We start from the raw sequence: 23,987 nt of genomic DNA on the forward strand, positions 1-23,987 counted from the left end.
AGATGTGGTGTCCAGGGGCTGAGCGAAGAGGCATCAGCCTCCTGGGTGCTGGCCCTCTTATAAAGAAAGCTATGCTCTGTGTCCTTAGCTGGAGAGGACAACAGCTGGTTACAGGCATTCCCTCCGATTATTGCCATAGCTTTCACAGGTATGTGAGTGTGATAAACTCTTTGAATCATTCCTCAACCTGAACTTTGTATGAAATCACAGAGCTGTGGTGTTAATCATGTGTCAAAATGACTTGAGCAAAGCCAGAAATTCTGTATCCTAATTTTAGGAGAACAAGTAATTGTAACAGATAGACTGTGACAAACCAAACCTTTGATTAAAAGATATACTATATCATTGATCATTAGGAAAGAGAATAAGAAAAATTATTTAAAACATGTGGAAGCCATATATATATTTTAAGAAGATAACATTGAGAGAGTTTACTGTAAGGTTTTTCTTTTTTGTAATAGACAATACAAGCATGTTCATCTCATTTTAAGTAGTCTGTCAATCAATTTCTGTCAATCTACTGTACTCTACAATTGCTGGAAAAAAACTAACTTCAACAAGGAATTTCTTTTTCTTTTTTTTTCTCCATTCCTCCCACCTTTTTCAAGAAAAGCAGCTCTTTTCCTCTGCCCGCCAGTCTGCTCTCTTCCTTGTGTTGTGCATAATTTTAAAATAAGCACCAGGCAAGTTTGTCTTAAAAAAGAAAAAAAAAAGTGCTGGTTCTGTAACATGATTCTGAGAGAATAAATGCTTCCATTCTTTATTGTTTTCATGTTCCAAGATCAAACTTGCTTAGTAGCCTACAGACCATCCCAGAATCTGGAAGCTGGATTGACTTTTGTTTCCTTCTTGTCTAGTGTTGCCAGTATTAAAGTCATAAGTATCCTGATGATAAATGCTTCAGGAATCGCTTTTTTCAGAACAGAGCTTTCAGTCTTCTAAACTCGTTTTCAGTAATGAGTGCGTGTGTGTATTCTTAAATGTAATGTGGTATTTTCTATAACTATCTAACAGTAAACCCTGTAAATTAAATATTCTGCAAATTATAGCTGAAGTTAAATAAGCATTTCTTATTAACATTTGGAATATCACCATAGTGGAGAATAACTGTTAGTGTAACAGATTTTTTTTTAATGGTGTTACCTTTCTAAAGATTTATTACTGTACTAGTACATTTTTTTCTCTTGTTTTCCAGCTTATTTCAACACTATAAACTGTATGAATATCTTTTCCATAGTCCTAGAGAAGAACTTGYGATAAGTGATGAGGTAAGTCATTTATGTCGATGGGACTCGTTATTGCAGAGTCATTTAATGAATGCACTGTGGCATATGTTTTATATTGCTCAAAGCTACTTCATGTCAACATTACTCCATTACTAACAGGATAAAATAGCAGATTAAAGAATACAAGTTAGATGTTTTGATCCTTATATTCAAAATGAATTTTGGATTTCAAAGAAGTGTAAATACATTCCTTGGCTAAGATGCTAGTTGTGCTAAATCAAGAGTACCTCTGTGTATATATTTTTAAGGTGGTGCATGTAATTTGAATTAGCAATGCATGAGTCTGATTATACTTCAAAGTCAGCAAAAAGGTTATGTACTAAGCCTAGACTGACCGCAGTCCTAATATTTATATATGTATATGTATGTATGTTTGTTTCTGTTGTAGCCATCAACAATTATTTATACTGATTATTCAGAAACAAGCTAAGTAGAAATTCAGCATTCTGAAGGCATTCGGTTAATAACAGTGAGWCGGCCTGATTGTAAACTTTGCCATGTATTCTAACTTGTATGTAGAAAAAATAGGTAAGAAGATGCATTGTCTCAAGATGTGATCTTTAATCAAATGGACAGATTCAGTTCATCAAATAAACCTTCCTTTAACTGGACTATACTTATTGAGGATATATTTCACAATGCATCAGAAAAGATTTTACTGTTACATAAGAAACAACTGGTTACTCTGAGAGACGCAGTAGTAGAATTTTTTTGAAGGCACTTACATTTTAGTTTATCAGTATACAGGAAAAATAGATTAATGCATTTGAATATGTTCTCTACCCTTGAAGCTAGGAATTTATGTCTATAAAGAATATGGTATAGTTTCTTCCAGTGTTGTTTATAAATAAATGAATAAAACACTAGAAGTATTTTTCCTGAAGTGGACGCAAATATTTTGGAAATTATTCTTAGCATTTGTAAGATGGAGTAAAATTCCGGCTGTGCTGAATCAGTGACAAAACTGTTATAAGTTAAGTAGAGCATGGCTTCAACCTTAGTATATTTGTTTGGTTTTTCTGTATTGACTAATCAGGTCAGTGATGGGTTAGCACTTCCTAATTGGTAAAAATATTTTTAATGAGGCTTCTGTTAAGCAATTCCGTGTGTAAATTTGGGTAACGTAYTTTACCAGTTATAAGCCACCTCTGAGTGGCTAAGAATCAGTTCTTGGAATCAATCAGTACGCGACTTTGCAGTTTCTCAGTCATGGAAAAAATGTCTGTTCTCCGCTGTCTGCCCCCCGAAGTGTGCCGTCCCCAGCTGGGCGGCGAGGGAAATGCGTGTCTGCGAGTTAGTTTGGGGAAGATCCAGCCAGGGACAAGTGCAATTTACAAATTCTAACCATCACTAAAACCTTCAGGACGGATTTTAACTGTAACTCTCTGTTAAAGCCAATTACTAGCTATGTGGCAGCTCGGTTTAGTAAGTCTATTTTGTATTCTAAAGTCCAAAGAAGAGAGTCTTTAATTTGTGCAGCTATACTGCCATACCCAATAAGATCAATGCTTATCTTTTGTGTAGATTTTATTTTGGTAGTGATGTATTGTTCCTCAACAAGTTACTGTTACAATATGTATAGCTTTGAAGCTATGCATACAAATTTGTGTGTCATGTATGTTCCCTTTATTAGTTAAAATGTGGTGAGAGGTGAACTCAGTGTAAAATTCAAGTTCTCTGGCTACAGCTTTGTTTCAATTCAAAATCCCTTTTTCATAACGGAGAGCGTTCCCTTGTATCCGTGCAGTGCCGGAGGTGAACGGCTCAGACTCTAGCAAGGGAGAGGAGCAGAGGTGGTTCCCTGTGCGTGGCTTTSGCGGGAGCGTTCCGGGAGCCGCGTGCCCAGCAGCGCACGTGTGCAGGGCRCTGAAGGGGGCTCGGCACTCTCGGGGAAATCTGATTGCTAAAAGGAGCAGGTAAAGCTGTGGTGTAAAACTGGCTGCTGTCTTGATGTATAGAGCACTGTTGTAACGAAATGGGTGCTATGGATACGCGGCAGCCCACGGCTAAGCTCAGTATGCTCACATCTTAGAAATTCTCATTTAGCTCTGCTGGTAAGAGCCTGTTCTTTGGGAAAGGCCAAACTGTAACAGCCAGATTTGCCTGAATAACAAGAACCRTGATGTTCTAAGAGCTTAATTACAGTGTTATCTTCTTCTGCAAATGAAGACTTTGAGGCAAATCGATAACATGAATGACTTGCTTCAGCTGAGTAAATCTGTGTTCCGTGTGTGGTGAAAGTATTACTTACTGAAGAAAAGTCCGATAGTCTAATGACAAGACCTGTTTCTTTAAAAGATCTACAGCTACAGCAAATAAAAGTAGTACTTAGTGTTGTAATGGATATCCTTTTGGAGAAGACACAGTATGTGTTTTCCAGAGAAAACTTAGTGCAATGGGTTATAAACTTTTTGAATTTTACTTTTTCTCTCATGCAGACATTTGTACAGTGTTCTCAATCAGATTTCCCTTTTGATCTTTCGCTGCAGTTATTTCCAAATGACCCTGTTGTTTCCTGTGTGGAATAAAATCAGACAAGAAAAGGGAAATGACTCAGAACTGAGTTAGATTATGCATACAATATCTGTGGTCATGCCAATTAACAAAATTTAAGTTACTTAAAAATGGCACATAATTAGTGAACTGTCACAGTCTGATTAATACTCTTAGTCTGATACAGCTAGCATAATAGAACYAACTTTGTAAAATACAGATAATATTTAAGTATTAAAAGAAAAAAAAAGAAACAAATGACTGGCTAATATAAATATATTTTAGCTTCAGCTAAAGCCTTTAAATCAAACTGCCTGAGGTGATCATATTGCCTAGGAAAAAAGGTTAAAACTGAAAGACATGAATGCTTGGTTAGATGATAAAACACACATCGTACATCTAATCTAGTTTGACAGTCTTTAAAATTTAAAACTTGCCTTTTCAGCTATCAAATCACTTCTCCTTCACTCTAGACCTACAGAGACCTATGTATTACATATGCATGAATACCTGTGAGAAAATCTGATGGTAYAAGGAATTACAGAGAAGTGTTAAAATTGCTGAGTAAATCCTTTGCTTTTTTTTTTCTGTTAGCATTATGAGCAGTTTCCCACATTCAAAACCATTACAGAAGAAATAGCACTTCAGCTGTACTGTGGCCACAATGCAAAATAAAATGTATGTACTGCTAAYGTAACAGAGTTCTTTAAGAACATTGTTGTTAAAGATACTGTTTTTTCCTTGTGTCAGTTCTGGAGATTTTACTCCCGAGCTGTGATTTAGTACACCTATATTACCTTGCRATTTCAAAGAAAGCAAATAGAGTACAGACTAAATCTTGATGTGCAGGGATTCARCGGAGCAATTCCCATTAACACATGTCAGATCTTGTAAAAAGGTTTAAACTGTTAATACATGAATTGTGTAGAAGGTTTTTATTATTTTCTATTTCTATGTTCAGTTAATTTGCTTTGCTTTGATAGGATGATATATTACAGCACATTGTGTAAATTTTTTTTTTCCTCATATTTACAAATTGTGCCTTATACTACAGTTCATGTTTTTGATGCTCTCTGTTGTGTATTTTTGGATGGAATCGGACTGAARTCTTCTGGGATTGTCTGCTTTGAAACATTTCCTAATAAAAAATAATGTGGTTGGTAAATCTAGTTTTATTTCTGGTTGCTTTAGCCAGCCTGATGGAGTAATCTGCTATTTTATGGCCCAGATGACTAGCTAAGTTTAACTTCTTGAAGTAGTAGTGTACAATGTAATTTTCTTTAGAGATGTCATAGTGGGTCAGGTTGCAATAAAAATATCAAAGATTAAGTTTAATGGTAGTGCACATTCAATATTATAGCAGTTACTAGATATCATACCCTGTGCTTAGAGTTCCGTAACAGTTTCCATTAATGCCTTGTTTCCATGTGCTCCTTGCTTTCCAAAACATTAAGCTTTTGGACTATGTCTGGTCTTTATCCAAATGTGGGGACTTTTTTTTTTTTTTTTTTTTTTTAAGAACAAAATACCTTCTGTGTTTGAATTCAAAGGGGGTGGATGGGAAGAATATACTATATGAAGACTAATAAACCTTTTTTTTCTGATGGTAAAAGACCTGAAGTCTGGGACTTTACTTTGATATATGATCCTCATTAGGTGTTGCACAGTTTGATTGGTTAATCAAAATCATTTTTAAAGCAATTTAGTCAATGATTTCTTGAGAACTGCATTTTGAAGCTGTRTGAAACCAGAACATTTCAGTTCATGCTAGAGACTCATTCCCCAGCTAATGGAGTGCACGCTTTTCAAAGCTTGATGGTTTGAAATATTTGTGATGCTTAAAAACCACTGAGTTGATTTTGTGTGGCTTTGTTTTGTAAATATCACCATGGCAAAGACATCGAGACTGATGTGAAGGAACCAGAGCACAAGACTAAAAGGGACCTCTTCAACTGTCCCTTCTTCTCATAGGCAGGCGTATCTATAATCCCCTTGAGAAACTTGTCCAGCTCCAGCTTAAAAACAGTTAGCTGTTTTGTCTCTGCTATTTCAGTTAGAAAGCTGCCCTAGAGCCTGATTTCTGTAATGGTTAGAAAACTTGTAATTTCCAACCTAAATGTATTCATGACAAGCTTATGTGCTCTTGTTCTTGTGCCAGTTTGTGCCAGTATTGACCTTTAGTGTCCCCCCCCCATTCTGGATGTTTACTTTTCCAGTGTATAAAGAGACAGCAATCTTACTGTCAGCCTTCATTTAGCTAAACTAAAATAGCCGGTCTTCTTCCCTCTCGACTTTTAAGATAGGCTTTTGTTACATACATTCTTAGGTACATACCATCTGCTACTAATCCTACTGACCTTTTCTATTTTTGTTTTTTAAATTCATTTTGTTTGTTCATAAATGACCGAACTGCGCCTAATATTGCTGCTGAGGTGAAAGCGAGGCCTTGCATGACGCAGTAGTGCTTTCTTTTTCTCTGCTGGGGATATTTGACATGGTGCATCCTAGAATCAGTCACGTGTGTCACAGCTGTGTCATTGGCTGTCTCCTAGCAGGCCTGCTGTTCTGGGTCCTCTTGATTTCTGTCTTTTCCAACTGATGTAGTCCCAGTATATAGCAGGTTTTTAAAAATTTTGTCCCAACAATGTCACTTCACAATTTATATTATTGAATATAAGATTGAATATTGTTCGAGGTCATTCAGTCTCACCTGTATGATATACCATTCCTCTCATGAGTTGATCACATCTCTCACCTTGTCTAGAAAAAGGATTTCCATATTAAATAAACTACAAAAGTAGTCAGGCATAGCGTAACTTTCATAAACCAATGTTGCCTGATATTCCTTTTTTCGTTTACTTTCATATCCTTATTTATTTTTTCCTTCAGAAAATGTTCAAGTCTTGCCTTCTATGGAGATCAAAACTACAGCTTCAGCAGTAGGTTCATTATTTCACAATTATGAATGTTTAAAACTAGCAGACTGGTACTTGGTTCTTTGATGTCTGAGGGAGAATTCTTGATGTCTGTTATTGAAGTGTGTAGTACCTACGACTGGATTACTGAAGTAAGCAATTGGAGAGCCAGCAGTTTTCAGGGACAAAAATAACTGATATTCAGTCTTTTGATCTCGAAGTTTGATGCTGTGATTGTAACCAGAGATCTTGGAGGACTTATGATTACACTGAATGAAAAAGAAGAGTCTGTTGGGATTGTATGCATCATTACTTGAAATATTTTAAAATAATACTACTTTTAAGCATGTCTTGCTCATTAGAAACCTCCCTTGTTTTTCAAAGAATGTCTCTGGTATATGCAGTTATCAGTAGTACCAGAAGTTATACTGGACTTTAACAATTATGTTTCTAGGTAGGTCACATGCTGATGGGTTTTTTCAGCTGTTTTAACATTTTGTGTGTTTTGGTAGCCAGACTATGGTGCCCTGGAAGCCACCGTGAGTTCCCGAGAGTGGGTGGAACTTTAAAGCCAGTGCTGAGTACTTCTGCAAATCTTGCATTAGAGAATGATTGACATTTCTTTTTTAAAATTACTTAAGAAGCATCCAATATGAAACAAATCTGCTTTTTAATTTGGTAGTATGTATGAAGTCATGAAAACAAAGATTCAGCCAGAAAAAATGGAGAATAGCTGACATAGGCTATACCTGCAGAATGCTGAGCACTATGGTTCTGACCCAGCCAGCATTTAAACAAGTGCCTCATTTTAAGCACTTAGGTAATTTTATTTCAGTGGACTTATTCATATACACAGAGTTAAACTGAGAAGTGACTGGCGTCAGACTGCTCTGTGCCCTGGAGGATGAAAAGCTAAAGACGCTAGAGCAAAAATAGTTTTTGAAGCTCATTATAACTTTGTTTCAGTTATGCAGTTACAAAACATTGCATTTATGAATACGGGATGTTAAATATGAGAGGGGGGGGAAAAAAGAATGTTGTTGGTGGTAAAACATTTCTGGAACTATTCAGGAATTAATGTATACACAGATGTGATCTCTTTTTTAAAAATTATTTAGAAAGTGGCTTGGTTTCTGTATTTTTATGTGGTGTAAATATATATAGTACTGATAACAGCAACTCGGAATTGTAGACTTTGACAGGAAGGGTAGGCAGTATATTAATGTCAGCATGTTTCTGCTCTTCATCAGAATATTTTAAGAGCCAGATGACTAAGTGCTGTATCAGATGGCCATAGCATATGTATAAAAATATTCATAAATCAATATTTAAGTATAGATGTGTGTGACTTTTAATGAAAAACAATGAGATTGGGAAAAATATATTGATTTGGGAACATTTTACAGTGGTTAAACAAAGTACCTGAGGGCTGATTAACATGATAAGAAWTCTGTTTTACTTTTCTAGTATTCCTGAATAGCTTACTGGGTTGATGCCCTTTGGGAGGCCTTGTTGCATTACTTGACCGGCATGTAACAAAGCAATCGGAGCTGAGCAAAGATCGGTAATTCTGTTTCAGAGGAGATTCAGAGATTTTGCAGTTTGGTTTCGTTCTAGTTTAAAAGTCTCCTTCTCTGGAGATMTTCAAGGCCCGCCTGGCTGCAGCCCTGTCTACCATGCTCTAGGTGACCCTGCTGAGCAGGGAGGTTGGACTAGATGATCTCCAAAGGTCCCTTCCAACCTTACTGATTCTGTGAAAACAAAATATAAAACACTCTTAACAGAACTGCTGTTCTAGCGTTGCTCGGTTTAAACTCGCTTGCTCTGCAGCAGTCCTCTTGAAGGCTGCCTCGGGATCCAGGCCCCCAGCAGCTCTGCCCTGGGCCTTACGGGGTGGTCGCTTCCTCTGAAGCGAGGTCCGTGTGCTTCAGGGGTTTGAGATCTGCCCTCAGCAGTCCATAAAGCATGTTGTTGGGGAACCAGTAACCTAGAAACCGTGTTGCCAGACTGGGCAGGGTGGCAAGCTGTCCAAAGAGCCATGTAGGTAAGCTGGTGAGGAACTGGGTAGGATGTTACTGGAGCGTTTGCAAATCCTATCCTAATTTTTTAGTCAGTTCAAAAAATAATGCTTGTGAGGAATCTGCCAAAAAATGATTTTATTTGAATTTTATTTGAATTACTTCATTCCAATATGTTCACTGCAGGACAATACTGTTTTTTATGTGAAAATATTCCACGTAGCATACTGTGGATCAAGGAGTTGTTTAAGAAGATACTGTGTTTCACATATATTTTTGTTCAAATTTAGCATTGGTTGTTTATTGATTGCCAGCAGCTACCTTTTGAGTATTTACTGGTCCAGTGGGAGATGACTTACTGGTGACTGTTTGGTTTGCAAGAGTAATTGCTCTATCTCAAAAATTTCCATTATTATTTTTACTAATTGGCAATTAGAGCTAGGCAGGCAGAGAACAGTGGACAACTTTTACTACATTGAACTATTTTTGTACTCTTTATCTGATGTTTCCCATCTTATTGCAGGTTAAACTGTGTTCATAAAAGGATCTGTGGAATGGACAAGTGATGTGGTATTTCATGGGAAATGGGGTCCCCACAGGGGAATGCTTATGTATCAAATTCATACGTCTTTTGTTATGAATATGTTTTTTTTACCTTACTCATATAAAAAATAGCATAGCATTTTTTACTGTAATGATTTATAATCAATATGTATTTTAATAGCATTTTTATCCAGTTGGTTGCTGTTATGAAAAGAGAGCAAACGTATACCAAGTCTAAATAATAAACAAGTTTTGCATTCCTTTAAAGTCTCTTTTTAAAATGCACCAGAAAGTTTGTGTTTTCTAATTTCATCTTGAMGTTTATAACTTGTCATAAGGTACAACATAAAGTATTTTTACTGAACATTGAATCTGATGTATTTGCATATTTAATTCATAAAATGTTATTTTGATTCTCTGTATATATGCTAAGATCAGCAAAATGCAATGTTACTAATTAGAAAGCTGAGGTTTATAGGATGTATGGTTGGTTTGTGAAATAACTTATGTAGCTGCTTAGGCTTACATTTAATAAACCTTAGCTAGGAAAATTGTTTAAATTTCAAAGAAAAGATAATAAATAAAATGAGGGCATAGAATATTAATGTGAACTGTGCCTTTAAAATATATATATATATATATATATATATATATATTTAGTATTCAAAGTTAAATAGTGGTGGTCTGTTAACAATCTAGGGCTATTTGGCAAGTCTTTAAACTTACTCAATAATCAAAACATAAAAGGACAATGGAAACGTTTTACAATAAAAGAAAAAGGAGTTGCGTACAGAAACCAAACAAATTATTCTCTGCTTTTCCTTGCTAAGGAGGTGAACTTTATAGGAAGGGCGGCAAGCCCTGAGTTAGGGTTGCCTTTTCCTGTCTTTGTTATAAATTATATCTGTCTGTGAAGAATCCTCTCCGGTTACTTGGTACTTCAGGGTTACGGGGGAGATGTGCATGTGAAGCTGAGAAAGACATGTAAGGGAGAGCCTCCTTCTATTTTCTCTCTCTCTCTCTTTTTTTTTTTTTTTTTAGAGGTATTGAGCTACTGTAGCTATCTCACTTTGGCCGCCGGAATGGAATCTCTTGAACTTTAACTCAAGAATATAAAATGCCTTCTATTTTTTTTTTTTTGAAAATGGCAATTTTTCATATTCATACGACTAGATTTCTTAAGATCCAGTTATATAAATAGAAAATTAACAAAACAACTGTTTTCTTCAACATTTCTATTATTTGTTGTTTGTAACTTTCCTTGTTAGACTTTTGGAAGACTTACGCACCATTTAGGTTCAGTGTAGTCATTCAAAATAAGTTTTAGTTAAGGTTTACGTGGGGAGGACATTTGGCAAAGGAGTGGACTTTATCCCAAGTGTAACGCTTGATTCTTTCCTGTAAGTCTGAATACACTCTGCAGCATTGTTATCTGCACCAAAAATGTGGGAGGTGGGTGCCARATAATATCAGAGGAAGAGCTGTGTGCTTGAGCTTGGTGCCCTCCACGTGCCCTCCTCTCCCTGTCCCTGACGAGCACCTAAAGAGAGCATGGAGCCATTGCAGTCTGAGCTCCAGTAGCCCATGCGTGCCTGTGCTGACAGGAGAGAATGGGCCGACCGAGGTCCTCTGCTATCTCTACTGTTTCTCTGTCTGTCTAAAGCAGAAGCAGGAGTCGTTTACAGGTTATTAGCAGAACAGAGAGGGAGCTTCTGTCCCTTTCCCTTTCTTCTGTGCAGGCTGACGGCCACCTCCCAGCAGCTCTAGCCCATTTAATTTTCATATTTTCTGTTCCTGTGTTTTGGGAAACAARTTCAGTTTTGGGACTCATCAGCCTTAAATAATCCTCGTGTGTTGTGACTCTCCTTGATTCACCTCATTGCTTATTATTCCTGTTACCTGAACTATTTATGTTCTGACTTCCCACTGTACTGTTGARAATTTGGTAGTCAAGTAATCCTGAGTCTCTTCTTGGCTAACTTATAACTACCAGGARGAGTACTTTGGTTTTTGTATCTAGTGTTTGCTTTTCCTTACATTTAAGAATGGGCAGAATCCTCAGCTGACCTTAAGAGATGGTAAGGTAGCGAGTACCTGTATGAATATTATTTACCTTTTTTTTTTTTCCCCCAAACTGATTTCGCCCTCAAAGTTTGTCTTTGTCTCAGATTGCAAAGCCTATACTAGAGCCTGTGTAGGTTCTGCAGATGATGCTGTGTCCAGGATAAGACCCAAACAGAGATGGATGTTTACAGCTGAAATACATTAACGGTTTGCTGTCCACTTTTGTTTTCAGTGATCCTTCTGATCTTTTGATTGGTTTTACGTGAAAGTCCCGCAACATTGTAAAAATATAATGTAGAAAATATTGCTACTTATTTTGTAGCACAAAACATCTTACATCTTTTACACATACTAATACATGTATTACTCTATTTTCTTGATGTCGGAATTCCTGTGCGTGGTTGGAGTTTTGTCGTCTCTGTGTTCTGTCCAAGTAACGCTACTCAAGGAACAATACCTTCGGAGCAGTTGCTCAGTAGTTTGTTTTGACTGTACATATCAAATTTGGCTTATGAATGCAGTCAAAGGAAATGGCRTAGATTCTAAGTGATAAAAATAAATGTCGCATGCTTCATTAATAGCAACACAGTCCAAATATGGTCCCAGAGTTAGGAAAATATCCTGTGCTGGAGAAGTCTTGAATTCTGGATTGATGAAGGTTGTGGGCAAGTTTCAGACATTAAGAGGCTGGAATTCAGGTCTATATTTTTAGCTTCCTTAAATGTTGTGTGTTGTGAATAGAGATTCACTGCAACCATTGACAGTGTGTATAGGCCCCCCATGTATATTAGTCTTGTTTAATAAAAAAGAGGAAGGAGCAATAGGGGTATTCCTTAGTGTTTATTACACTTCTAATATCTCCCTAGCATTCTTACAGGGTTTTTCTTAGCATTCGTTTTTGTATTCATGACACACATTTATCATTTTCAACTCTATCTGTTATACATTTAAGTGCATTTAATGATTTTYCTTTGTTCTAAGGGAGGTATTTTGTCAGCTTTTTGTGTTCTCCAAGAGTTAGGGTGCAGCTGAAGATTTACATTTGGAGAAATGTTAAATTACCTGTAATGATTATCCTTCAAATAAGGTATTTAGAGGTTTTACCGTCAGTTAGTTTTGTTACTGGAGTCTATTTTTAAGTTTTAGCATTACCATTAAAACTAATAGCTGGAGGGTAGGTTGGAGACATATTTTTCTTTCTTTTTCTTTCTCCTCCTTTTTTTAAAAAAAAAAAAAAAAAAAAAAAGAAGTAGTCCTACCAGTGGTACCTTGTAGTGCCCTTCTCTGGGAGTTCCAAAAGCATTTGTATTTGTTTTGAGAATGACCCCTGAGTTTATTGGAAGGTGCACCCATGCTGGTATGTAACTGAATATTGAATCTTACCTTCAAGATACATTCATTGTTGTCTAATAATCAAATTCTGTTGAGAGGTCAAGAAATTATCAGAATGAAGCACAGGGCCAAAGACTACTCATTTTGCCTATGATAAAGTTTTTATGTTCTGTCTCTTTCTGCTGCACTTGCAAACGTGATTCTCTGAATTATTCCTGAAATGTAAAAATAATCTCCTTTCCTTTAGAACCTTGGCATAGCCAGGCAGAATAGAAGTTCAAGACAGGATTTCAAGCTTATCTCCATTTCCTAACAACTCTTACTTTGAGTCCAGTTCCTACCATTGTTATTCAGACCATTTTTATTGCGGTGTATTTAATACACTTTGTTCTGATCAACCTCCTCAATTAAATGGGTAAATAATAATAATAATAATAAAAGGATACATTGTCAAATTATTAGAAGCAATCAGTCAATCCAAGCATTCCTGGAATTATGTAATGAGTAGAAAACATAGGACTTTGGTATCAGAGTCATAAAGGTCAAGTTTTTAAATCTGACAATGAGAAAACATTACTATTTTGGCACATTTTCTGTGAATTTAAATCACAAATTATTGTGTACAGTCAAAATCAGAGCAACTGAAAAAATAATACAGCACAGACTATTAATTTCAGATACAAATGACAGATATTAGACAAGCTTAGAAGTCTGACAGACTAAGAGAATCTTAATATTTGACAAGTGCAAGATAAAATGASAACTTATCTTGTGGATTATTTTTTTCTTGCATAGTAGAGGGAACATTACACAAACTAATAAGCAGAAAACAGCATGAATTTAGAATACTGTGCAGTGAGGGAGCTTATTTAGGAAATAGGAAAGCTTAAGGACTGTACATTAGACAGTGGCCAACAAGACACAGTATAGTAAACGGGAGAGTGTGGGTTGCTTTGGGAATTGGGAATTAGACACTGTAAATTTTAACTGCTTGTTTGCCATTTTGAATACAGTCACCACTTTGCAGACTGTAACATGAAAAGGTCTCATTCCACTTTGTAGTGAATAAATACCAATTACAAAGGCAACCTACTTTCTTGCTTAGCACTTATCTGTTAATGTACTACCAAATTTGAAAGCAAAAGTAATTGCTTTATCAGATAGATGTACATAGCTCCAGCCTGTACAGAAAAATAGAATTAGATTTTTTTTTTGTAATTTTCCCTTTCCTCTTTCTACCTAATCTAATTGAGGTAAAGTGAGTGAAGAGTAAAGAAAAGATAGCATGAATGTTAACAAACAAACCCCCAACCTGCTGAAATTCAATCGTATAACAGGCTTTTTTTATAGGTTTGTGTTACTTAGTGGTTTCTGTGTGTCAAGTCCAGTAAGATCCARTTGGTGGAGGGAATAAAATTTCACGTTAACAATACACTAAGCACACACAGTGCTAGAATAAACACTACTGGTGCAATGAGGTATTTCAGCTCCATTTTTACCTGTGAAGCAAATTGGCTCTGTCAGCTCCCTGTTAAGACCCATTTCTTTTCTTGGGCTACSTAGAGACTTCTGTGTGATAATAAGATAGTATCAGCATGCAATTCTATTGAACTTTATATTCGAGGAATATTAACCTCTACTTAACAATAACATTCTGAATTTGAAAATTAAAGAAATTTTTAAGATGGAGAATTTTGGACAAATTCATGGGATGGCCCATGAGAAGTTTATGCTTCTCTGAACTACTGCTGGATATAAATTTTGAGTTTGCAGTTAGGATTTAGGATGTACTTCATGGAGCCTCAATCCACAGTACTCCAAGAAATTTCAGGGGATCTAATAAAATTGTATCCAAAATACATGCTATAATACCATGGTGTGTAATAGTAGCAAAATTGGGYGTCAAATTGTAGATGATTTAAATTCAAAAATATTCTTGCAAAAATGCRAACATCTCATATTTACAGTTGTATAAAATGCTGCTATAGCTTTATGGGTGTGTATGTTAGGGAAAGTAGAAAGTTCTGTGTTATTTCATCTTATGGATCATTCCTGAACAAGGCTTCATATTCAAAACATTTTAACTGATTTTACTTTCTGTTTTCACAAGTAAATTAAGGAGCATATTTAATTTTCAACATTAAGTGAAAGGTTGCTGCAGTATTTCTTCAATATAACAGAAACTGTGTTTGTTAATATACTTTGGSCACATTTAAATTCTAATCACATAGGCGAAAGGAAGTAATGGCAAGTAAATTTAAATTACACAACAGTAAAGACTTTCATCCTTTGAAAATATTTTAGCACAGGCTTTTTTCCCCTCACTTTGATTATCTGTGATCACAGCAGCAGAATTCTATTGCTGTTGCCATAATTTCAAAAGCATAACTGTGCTAACATGAAATAGGTATATACAGGTACATTTGCCAACTTGTTTTAATTTTTTCATTTGCTTTCCACCTCCTGTCCTGGGAGGGGCTGCTGATCAGTACGCTGACTGAAGGAAAATGTAAATTTGTTGCAGGAGAGAACAGAGACATGCAGGCAGCTTCTGCAAAATAAGTAAGTCTTTTTTACTGGTTTCAGAGTGAAAAATATTAAATTTCCATCCCATTAAAATCTGTCCCTTGGACCTCTGGGATTGCCCACTACACTGGATGTTTCTCTGGATCAGGCCTCACGAGCTGTACACATCTAGTCATCTAATTCCCATAGCTTGCCTCCTCGTGTAAGCTGGGTCTTGGCTTAGAGAGAGAAGCGTCTTGTAAACAGGACACTTTGTGACTGTGGAGGCGAGGAGGATTCTGTCGGAAGAACCATTTTCCTCCTTCTCTCTGGCTTGATGCCCTCCTGCCATGAGACTTTCCACCTCTTTAGCAGCACCTGCTTATTGTAAAACTGAGATGGAGGAACTAAGAGACACTGTGAGCAAAAATAAATTCCTCCATTTTTTTTGTTTATTGCCACATTTAACCTCTGTTCTTTTAATCATAAGCACAGCAGGAGAAAGGGGATGTGCTTTAACAACTTGTCAGGTATTAAGTAGTGTGAATTTTTAGCTAGAAATCATTCTATCAGTAGGAAGTAAACAATGAGGCCACATATATTTAATTTTTAATACATTTTGAGTTATGCTGTTCTTTTAATTGCATTAATCAGGCAGGCTCCAACACTGCAAGCCTGAGGCTAGAAGTGCAGTTTCAATGCTTTGTAATAAATTTGCCAAATTTTGGAAATAGATGAAATGGCTTAATATTAAATATTTACTTGATTTAAATTTCGCTAACCTATGCACTTTATAATTCATATTTTTTCGGTGCAACCTACTACCACAGCAGGATGATCATAATAGTAATTGCAGTAGTAAGCATTCTTTTTGCACACAGGTTTTGTTTATAAAACTAGACAAATAACTAGACCAGGAGTATTGAGGGAATGCTAAAGATCTACAGAGCATTTGACTTCAAGGTCACTGGTTTGAGCACACATCATTAAAGACACAGTTAACATCTGACTGCTGCTTCCTAACATAGGTGAAATCGGTGTGAGGTGTCATTGAGACAAGGACAAGGTCTGAAAAGGAGGAGGCATTGGGAAGCACCCAGCCTAGCAGGCTCCTCTCTTCCCCTGCCTGGAATCCTAAGGGCTGTGTTCGTTCTTCAGTCCGGAAAGGTTAAAAAGGTTGTAGCCACCCTGCTTGGTCTCGCTCGATTTCGTAAGTTTGATTGAGTTGAGCTGGGTTACTGCTCAGTTGAAACAGCTCCAAGGAAAACTCAGGTGTTGTAGAAAATAGTTTGATGATGTAATAACCGGTGAACCCAGTTTGATGCTACTAGGTGCTGCAGAACAGGCTCTTGGAAAGCTGTAAAACTGGTGTGCTGGCCCCTTCTGTTACCTCAGGCGTATAAATCACAAGCATAGGAACGTTAGCCGCGAAGTCTCCCTGCCTGCGTCCAGGGGAGCGCTTGCAGCCTGCCAGCGCTGGCCGCCGCGCAGGCGAGACCCCGTGAGGTGCKCCTCCTTTTGTGCGGTGGTGTGGCGGGTCCAGGCTTTTCTAAAGAAGTGGTTGTCTTTCAGTGGTGTGATGATCCCTTTACGTGGGACTTCGAAGAAGATCAGGCGTGTTTGGAGGAATGAGTGTGTGTAACATGGCCGCGGATTTTATTAGCCACTTCATATCTAGTTGTCAAAATATAGTAATTTGCCTTTGTCTAATAGGCTGGAAGGGTCTTGTTTCTCCCTTCCGTTGTGTGAGCAGTCGAGACTCTAAAGGTTTGGTTCCCTGGCTGAGTCTGTTGTCCTCTTCTGTTTTGTTGCTGTTTTAAAATCTGGGTTGAGATTGGATCTAGGATGCATGGATTTTAGTGAAATAAGGACTTCAATTATTATAAAAGAGCTCTCGTCTTTTCCAAGGTGGTTTTGTTTGCAAGCATATATAAAAGCAAACGTGTAACATAAGCAGTTATACTATTAATAAGCTCTCTCAAAAAAATGTTTTACTAGTAAGAAGGGAAATAATATGAGAGAGAGGAGAGAGGGAGAAATTCTGCCTTCTAGACAAAGGGAAATAAAAAGTGTTTGTAGATAAAATACTGAAATAAGCAACATTGGTTTGATATAGTTTGTTCCTGATGACCTTTAGCCCTTGTTACTTGTATACTTAAAGCTTCTATATCTTTGAAAGAGCTTTTTTCACAAGTTTTTTATAGTTTAGTGTATGTATACATTGAAAATGATCATAATTAATAATTAAAGTGGGATTTTCTTTTTATTCTCAATGCTTGTCAGGAGCAAAAAGCGGTTTTTGAAGAACTCTTAGCCGTCTGAGCAATTGAATTAGTCAGATGTAGCAATAGATAATTTATAGATGATTTTACAGACTTACAATGGGTAAATGCCACTGGAAGATTTTTGTAATAGAATTTTATGAATGAAATTGTGTTGTACTTGTAATGAAGTACATGATGTTCAGTAAAAGGAACTCTGGAATTTTTCTGAATTTTTGGTGTAATAACCTTAGCCCATGTTTGTTTTTATTAGGAAAATAAAGTTCAAGAGCCTTGAAGGGGCTAGATGCCTTTTTGACTGAATACAACAGCTTTGTTTATAGGGAAAGTATTTCAAGCTCTAGGTATTCACACATTAAAAAGGGGAATGTTTGTCTTTTCATAAAAGACTCCATCTAAATTTCCCCATCACAATTTTATTTTTGACCATGACAGTTTAAGGGAAGGAGGCAGAGGTCAAAATCAAGATATTTTTGCTGTAGGCTAGAGGGAAAGTTCCGTAGTATATGTTGCGTTCTGTCTGAACGAAGTCATTGGGGTTGGTCCCTCACTTCGCACCGTGAATTTTTCGCCTCCATATTTTAATATGATATTTCGTGACATAAACAGCAATTAGATTTTAAAATTGTTTTCGTTTCTATAAGAAAACAGCATATGACTTGAAATAATTCAAAGAAATTTTTCAGTCACGAGTTACGGCAACCTGCAGTATTTGTTTGGAGGATTTTTCAGGGTCTGAAAGAAAGAAAAAAATTACATAGATTCAACAAAACTTTTACATTTCAAATATTAGTGCATCAGCTTTATTGGAAGATGCTGAAATTGTTCAAATGATCTCAGTAAAACAATTTGGACTACAGTTCCTGGAATGCTCATGAACCTGACATGTCTACATAGTCTTTTAAAGTCATAATCCATCATTCTGATGCTAGATCGATGGATTGTGACTTTCTGATGTCAGATCTGTGAGTTAAGGCTTTTTTGACTACAGCCTGCTATCCAATTATTGCCCCTATTCATATATTATAAATCATTACCCCTTCACCAGGTAGTCAGCAGTTTGTATTTCCCAACATTTCAGAGCCTTCTTTTTTCAGCCTTTGTTGCGCTCCCATTAAGCAATCAGAAATGGGGAGTACTGACCTGAAAAACAGAGCTTCTATCACAGCAAATCACTGAGGGAACAACATTTGTTTCTATTTTTTGTAGTTGTTAGACGCTCTGTTGAAATAGAGGGAATTAGATTAGATTGAAACAAATCTCATCCCCTTACTGCACAAACAAGCAATATAATAAATTAGTACAAAAGTTGTTGGCATATATTGACTTTATTTTTAAGTGCTCATGCCTRAGTTTCTCACAAAATGATGCTTTTTTTCTGATAAGGTGATTTTTTTAATATAAAATAGATTGGCTTTTGATTTAAAGCTGGAATTTGCTAGTATACTGCCTTAAGTAATTGTGTATATTACTGGCTGTTAAACAGGAGTTCCCTTAAATGAATTATTTATAGAGTAATCTTACTTCTAATGCAGTGATGTGTATAGTATAGGTACAAAATGCTTTACTGTAACCAGTTTAGGTGTGTCAAATCAAAATTTACCTTTTAACSTTATTAAAAGATACTTAGAGACAATTTAGGTCCTATCCTGCATCCAGAGAGGTCATTAAATGAAACGTAATCATGCCGTGTTGGAGAGTGATCTCAACAGGTTTCTCAGGCTAGTAGAATGTAGATCCAGTCTATATGTAGATGGGAAAAAATCGCTGGTATGATTTTTTTGGAGTTTTATTTCATTTTGCTCTACTGATAGTTCTTCATTAGGATATGATTTTCATAGTAGATGGCTGTGCATAAAATATGTCCAGTTGATACACTGCTAGCTGAACTGCTGTCAGAAAAGGATGTTAAGCAGTGATAAGCAGAGTGGTATAATGAATGTGGTAGAATTAAGCTTTTAGTGACTACTTGTTTGGGTCCTGTGTGAGAGCTGTCACAGCACTGCCTCGTACCTCAGTTCCTCCTTCATGTCACCAGCCACATAGATTCCAAAATCTTTGCCATAAGGACTCTTTCCATGGCATTTTTCTGGAAAAAAAAGATTTGCCTGTCTTGTGTTACCTGTGTTGCTGTTTTGCAAGTCAAGTGAGTCATCTGCAACTGTATGGGAAAGTTAATATGCTTTAATATGCTGTAACTTAGTTCTCCGTAGAGGAAGCTGACCTTGCCTTGGTATTTTCATGTAGTTAACTTCTCCTTGTTTTAGGAGCTCTGAACATTGCTGTTTCCTGTTGCCCCTTTTACTTTTGAGAATTTTGGCCATTTATACCTAAGACTTCCAGGGTGCTGCAAAGTGTTAGAAAGAGCTTGGGGTGTGTTGGGAGAGCACAGCAATAGACATGGCATGAATGCTTCAGGAGAAAACATGTCTTGAAGGACAAGTACCAGCGCAAATCAGGAGCGGTTTCAGTGCTGTTCTTGGTTTTCATGGAGTTCCAAAGTGATGCAGCTTTATAGCCAGATTCTGTTGACAGGAAGACTAGCAAAGCTCTTTGTCATCCGTGAAAGTAGGTTCCAACCCATTTTCAAATTTCCTGTGAAATGCAATTGCCCACTAGATGGAGACATAATATTTTATACATTAGTGGCTATACAGATGGTAATCAAATCCACCAGCTGCTGCCTGCTTTTTCTGGGCATCTCGCCAATTCACTGGCAGTATGTTGACTGGGAAGCAGACAGTGACACACTTTGATCGAAATGCTTGTATGATGATTTTTTTGTTGTAATATTATTGTTTTTTTWAAAAAATGATAAAAGAGATCAAGATGTGTGCCTTGATCAAAGAGTACTGCTGTCTGCTTCCCCATCAGCAAGTTCTAATTTATAGAAATCGGATTGCGTGGAAAGCAATCAGCAAAGGTTTGAATTCTTTCTTATTTTACTTGCTGCCAGGAGATGCTGACAAGTGAGAAAATTAAAATCAGAGAAGGTGGGGARAGCATTAGTAAAACACTAGTTGAAATATAATTATTTAAATTTYACATTTTTAATAATTTCAGGGCTGTAAGAAATCAGGTTAAAGCATTCAAATTGGCTATTACTTGTGTTCTAAGAGGAGCTTAGGATCTTTCTGTGATGGAGGATGTTGCTTTGAGGCTAATTTACCATGGAGAGACAAATATATGTGTAAAGTTARTTGTTGTCAAGGAGAAATAACCTTCTGTGATTTTGGAGCCAATTTTTTCAACAGTCTCTCCTATCAGTTCTTTCTTTCATATGGAGCTGCACATCCAGTACAATTTACTAGAGTGTATAAATATACAGAGAACACTTGCAAAGAACATTTAAACAGTCAGTTCTATAAATATGAAGACAGCATGTGCAGAATTTGAGGGCTCCTAATGAAAATTTGCCCATTGTATTTGGCAAGTACGGTCTTTTTTGGCTCTTGATACCAATTCTTTCTTTAAAGCTCTGAGTTGAAAGAAGGAAAATATGTCTACATGTCTAAACTTAAATAACAATTTCAGAGTTACGGATATATATGTACATTGAGGTTGTGTCAACAGGAGAAAGACTATGTTTTGGTGCATAGGTATGTGTTTCTGACCAGCACAACACACAAGCTCAGGGGCAGTGGTTAGAGTTGCTTCACATGCTGCCAAACATTAAAATTAAAATAATCATATRGCAGCAGAGACACAGGATACATGAGTTTTTGTCTGAATTGACAATTTGTCTAAATCCTCTAAACTGATRCAAGAGGGAGGTAGACTGAGGTAGGTAAGGAAGTGAATGGGGCCCATCTCCCCAAGTTTTCCAGCTGGTTTCTTCAATACGATTGTTGGGTTATGAGTCTATTGGAGCAGTAAGCTAAAAGCTTGGTATGGTCACAGGTGACGTCATTGCAGGCCATCCTAGACGTTCAGCCGCTTCAGGCAGCCYGGCGTGCTTGGCAGCTGTGGCCGAACAGGAATTTGAGACTAGAATAGCACGTGTTGCAGGTCAGCATTGCTACCAGAGTGGTAAAGACGGATCCGTTCAGCCTCGCTGCCTCTCCGAGCCCGAGACATKCAACACTGTTGCTCGCTACTTCCCATCTCTCCTCTGTCTTCCCCTACACATTTACTCACACTTCTCCCTCAACTGCTGAGTAAGCCTTTTCCTTCTACAAGACCAGTTTGGTTCCTCTGTGCCCTCCCCTTTCTTGCACCGACTTTTGCCRTTAGTGCTTTTTCGACTCCCTCCTCGGCAGCTCTGCCTGGCAGGCCAGACCCATTTGATGTTCCCAATAGGCTTTTTTCACGGAGGACTCAACTGAACAGCAGCAGCTATGGAGCAGGCAGTGCCGTGTTTCCGAGTAGAGGGAGACTGCCCCGTTTGAAGGCTGGGCGTTCTCAGGGTGCTGCTGTTTGCCATTTGCTTCCTTTATGTGCTTAGGCTGTCTCTGTGCTATTTATGAAAGCTGCCAGGGGAAAGGTGCCATTAAAAGGAATAAGTAAATAAATCCCTTTGGCATCATTGCTTCATTTCTTTTCTGTCAAAAGCTGACCATCGCAGACATGTTGTCCTTATCCCGTGAAGCAAACTGTATTCAGACTTACCTTATTTTCCTCACCTGTTTTTGTAGAACAGAGTTTCTTGAAAAGACAAAACGCAAGGAGAGGAAAGAATAGGATGCGTTTTAATCCTTCATATCCACTTATGTGGCCTTTAGAAAATTTTTGTATAGTTTTTTCAATGCCATGCTAGTGTCTGAAGAAAGAAAATCCGAAGCTCCTTTACTGTATTCAACACAGAATAATAAAATATACTGCTAAATCAAAGAATAATCGACATATATGGAGATATATAGTTGGACTGATCTGAATGTTGAGTTGCAAATAAGTATGCAGGTAACAAACTCTTTGACTAATAGTTGCTCTGAAATCCAAATAGGTCAACACATAGTGTTGAAAAACATTCCAATGCCGCACTCTCTACGGCTAGCTCAAGATSTTAGCTTCAGTTTAGTATCAATTCAAAGTTCTAAATCTGTGCTATCAATCCTAGCTTGACTGAAAATTCTACATGATTATGGAAATTTCTTTAGCAAATGTCAGATGGTTGTTTTTTGGACTGTTCGTGGTAATTTTCAGAAAAATCAAAATCAGTGCTTATAAGGGATAAGGAGTTAAGTGAGTGCTGTATTTTTTCTTCAGGGAAAAAATATTCAATGATTTTTTTTTCTCATTCTGTATTTAAACAATTTCAGAAATGTCTACATTTGATTATGTGATTTGTTGTGAGTTTCATAACAAGTCAAAGCAGACTGAGATTTGTATGCCTTTTCACCAGAAACCYTTTCATGCCCCAACAGAAATGGAAATGACCCTTCATCTCAGAAATCTTCCAAGTCTAAGTGGGAGGAAACTTTCTGTAAGGAGATACTACCTTCTCAAAAACAAGCTCACATCATCCAAGGTGTGGTTGGCTTTGGCAGTTAACCAAGAGGAAGTTTACTAGATTACAAATCAACCACCAAGCCAAGCTATGCTCAAACAAAGCTTTGTTTAACTCTAGTGTTAATCAGACTAAACCTGATCCTATCCATAAGTACATTTTTATTTAACATGAATGACAGCATTATAAGATACAGTTAAAAATAACCCCAAGTTTCATGTGAGTTCTGTATAAATAGACTTATGAACACAACCCTTAATAAAGGAAAGCCTGTTTACAATGGGCTATGAAATTTAATTTAAGTATGATATGAGGAAGCGATGGTTTCTTTTTACTAAAAAGCTATGGTTGGAGTACTTCAGTTTCAAGTTATGTAGAAACACAATTGCAAAGAAGTACTGGTAACTTAATGAGTTATATAATTTCTTGTGTGTGTACTGATCAAATATTCTGGTGTTAAAACAGACTAGTTTCACACAGAGAGGTGACTGAAAACTAACTCTGAAATTCAAGAGAAAAATTGGCTTACTTCTGTATTCCCAAATTGGAAAATGCATGTTAATAACTTAATTTTGATGATAAAAACATGAAACATAGGTCCCTAAAACAGTGTCTAGTCAATTTTCTGATAAAGTAAATTTGTTTTCCCATTTGTGATTAAAATGACCTACAGTAAGATTTTTTTTGAACTAGGTGTTAATTAAAAATATGGAAATGGACTTAAAAAAAACATTGCAGTTCACGGTGGAATAATTACCATAACTGATTTGTTCCCACAACTATGCCTGTTCTGAGATGTTTTTAAGATGTCTAAGTTACTGGTTGTTTTTCTGCTTGATTGTTTCCAAAGCAAAATGTGATTCCAATAAAAACAGTAATTGAATTTACAGTCCATAGGACAAATTGTTGTTTTAGCAGAAACTTACACGCTCAGGCAAAGACTTCATGTTTTAGGTCTAATAACGAATAAAGTAAGCTCACCATTTTTATGTGGCCCTCTATCTTGAAAAGTTTTCTAATGTAGCATATTTTGAAAAATCTGTATTGCAGTTTTTAAAATATTTGAGCAATTTTTCYATTGCTAGCTCAGAATCAATATTGTT

General features: G+C 36.7%; 1 protein-coding gene across 1 annotated transcript in view; it reads left to right on the forward strand.

Annotated features, from left to right (window-relative positions):
- The window catches only part of CABCOCO1 (ciliary associated calcium binding coiled-coil 1), a 46,057-nt gene that overhangs the window by 12,000 nt on the left and 10,070 nt on the right, over positions 1-23,987 (forward strand). Inside the window, exon 5 of the mRNA XM_085309354.1 lies at positions 1,196-1,268. Coding sequence (XP_085165480.1) covers positions 1,196-1,268 — 73 coding nt within the window. The remainder of the gene's footprint in view (positions 1-1,195; positions 1,269-23,987) is intronic.

This window comes from Rhea americana, unplaced genomic scaffold, assembly GCF_003343005.1.
Source record: "Rhea americana isolate MKP2758 unplaced genomic scaffold, rheAme1 scaffold_296, whole genome shotgun sequence".
NCBI classification, from domain to species: domain Eukaryota; kingdom Metazoa; phylum Chordata; class Aves; order Rheiformes; family Rheidae; genus Rhea; species Rhea americana.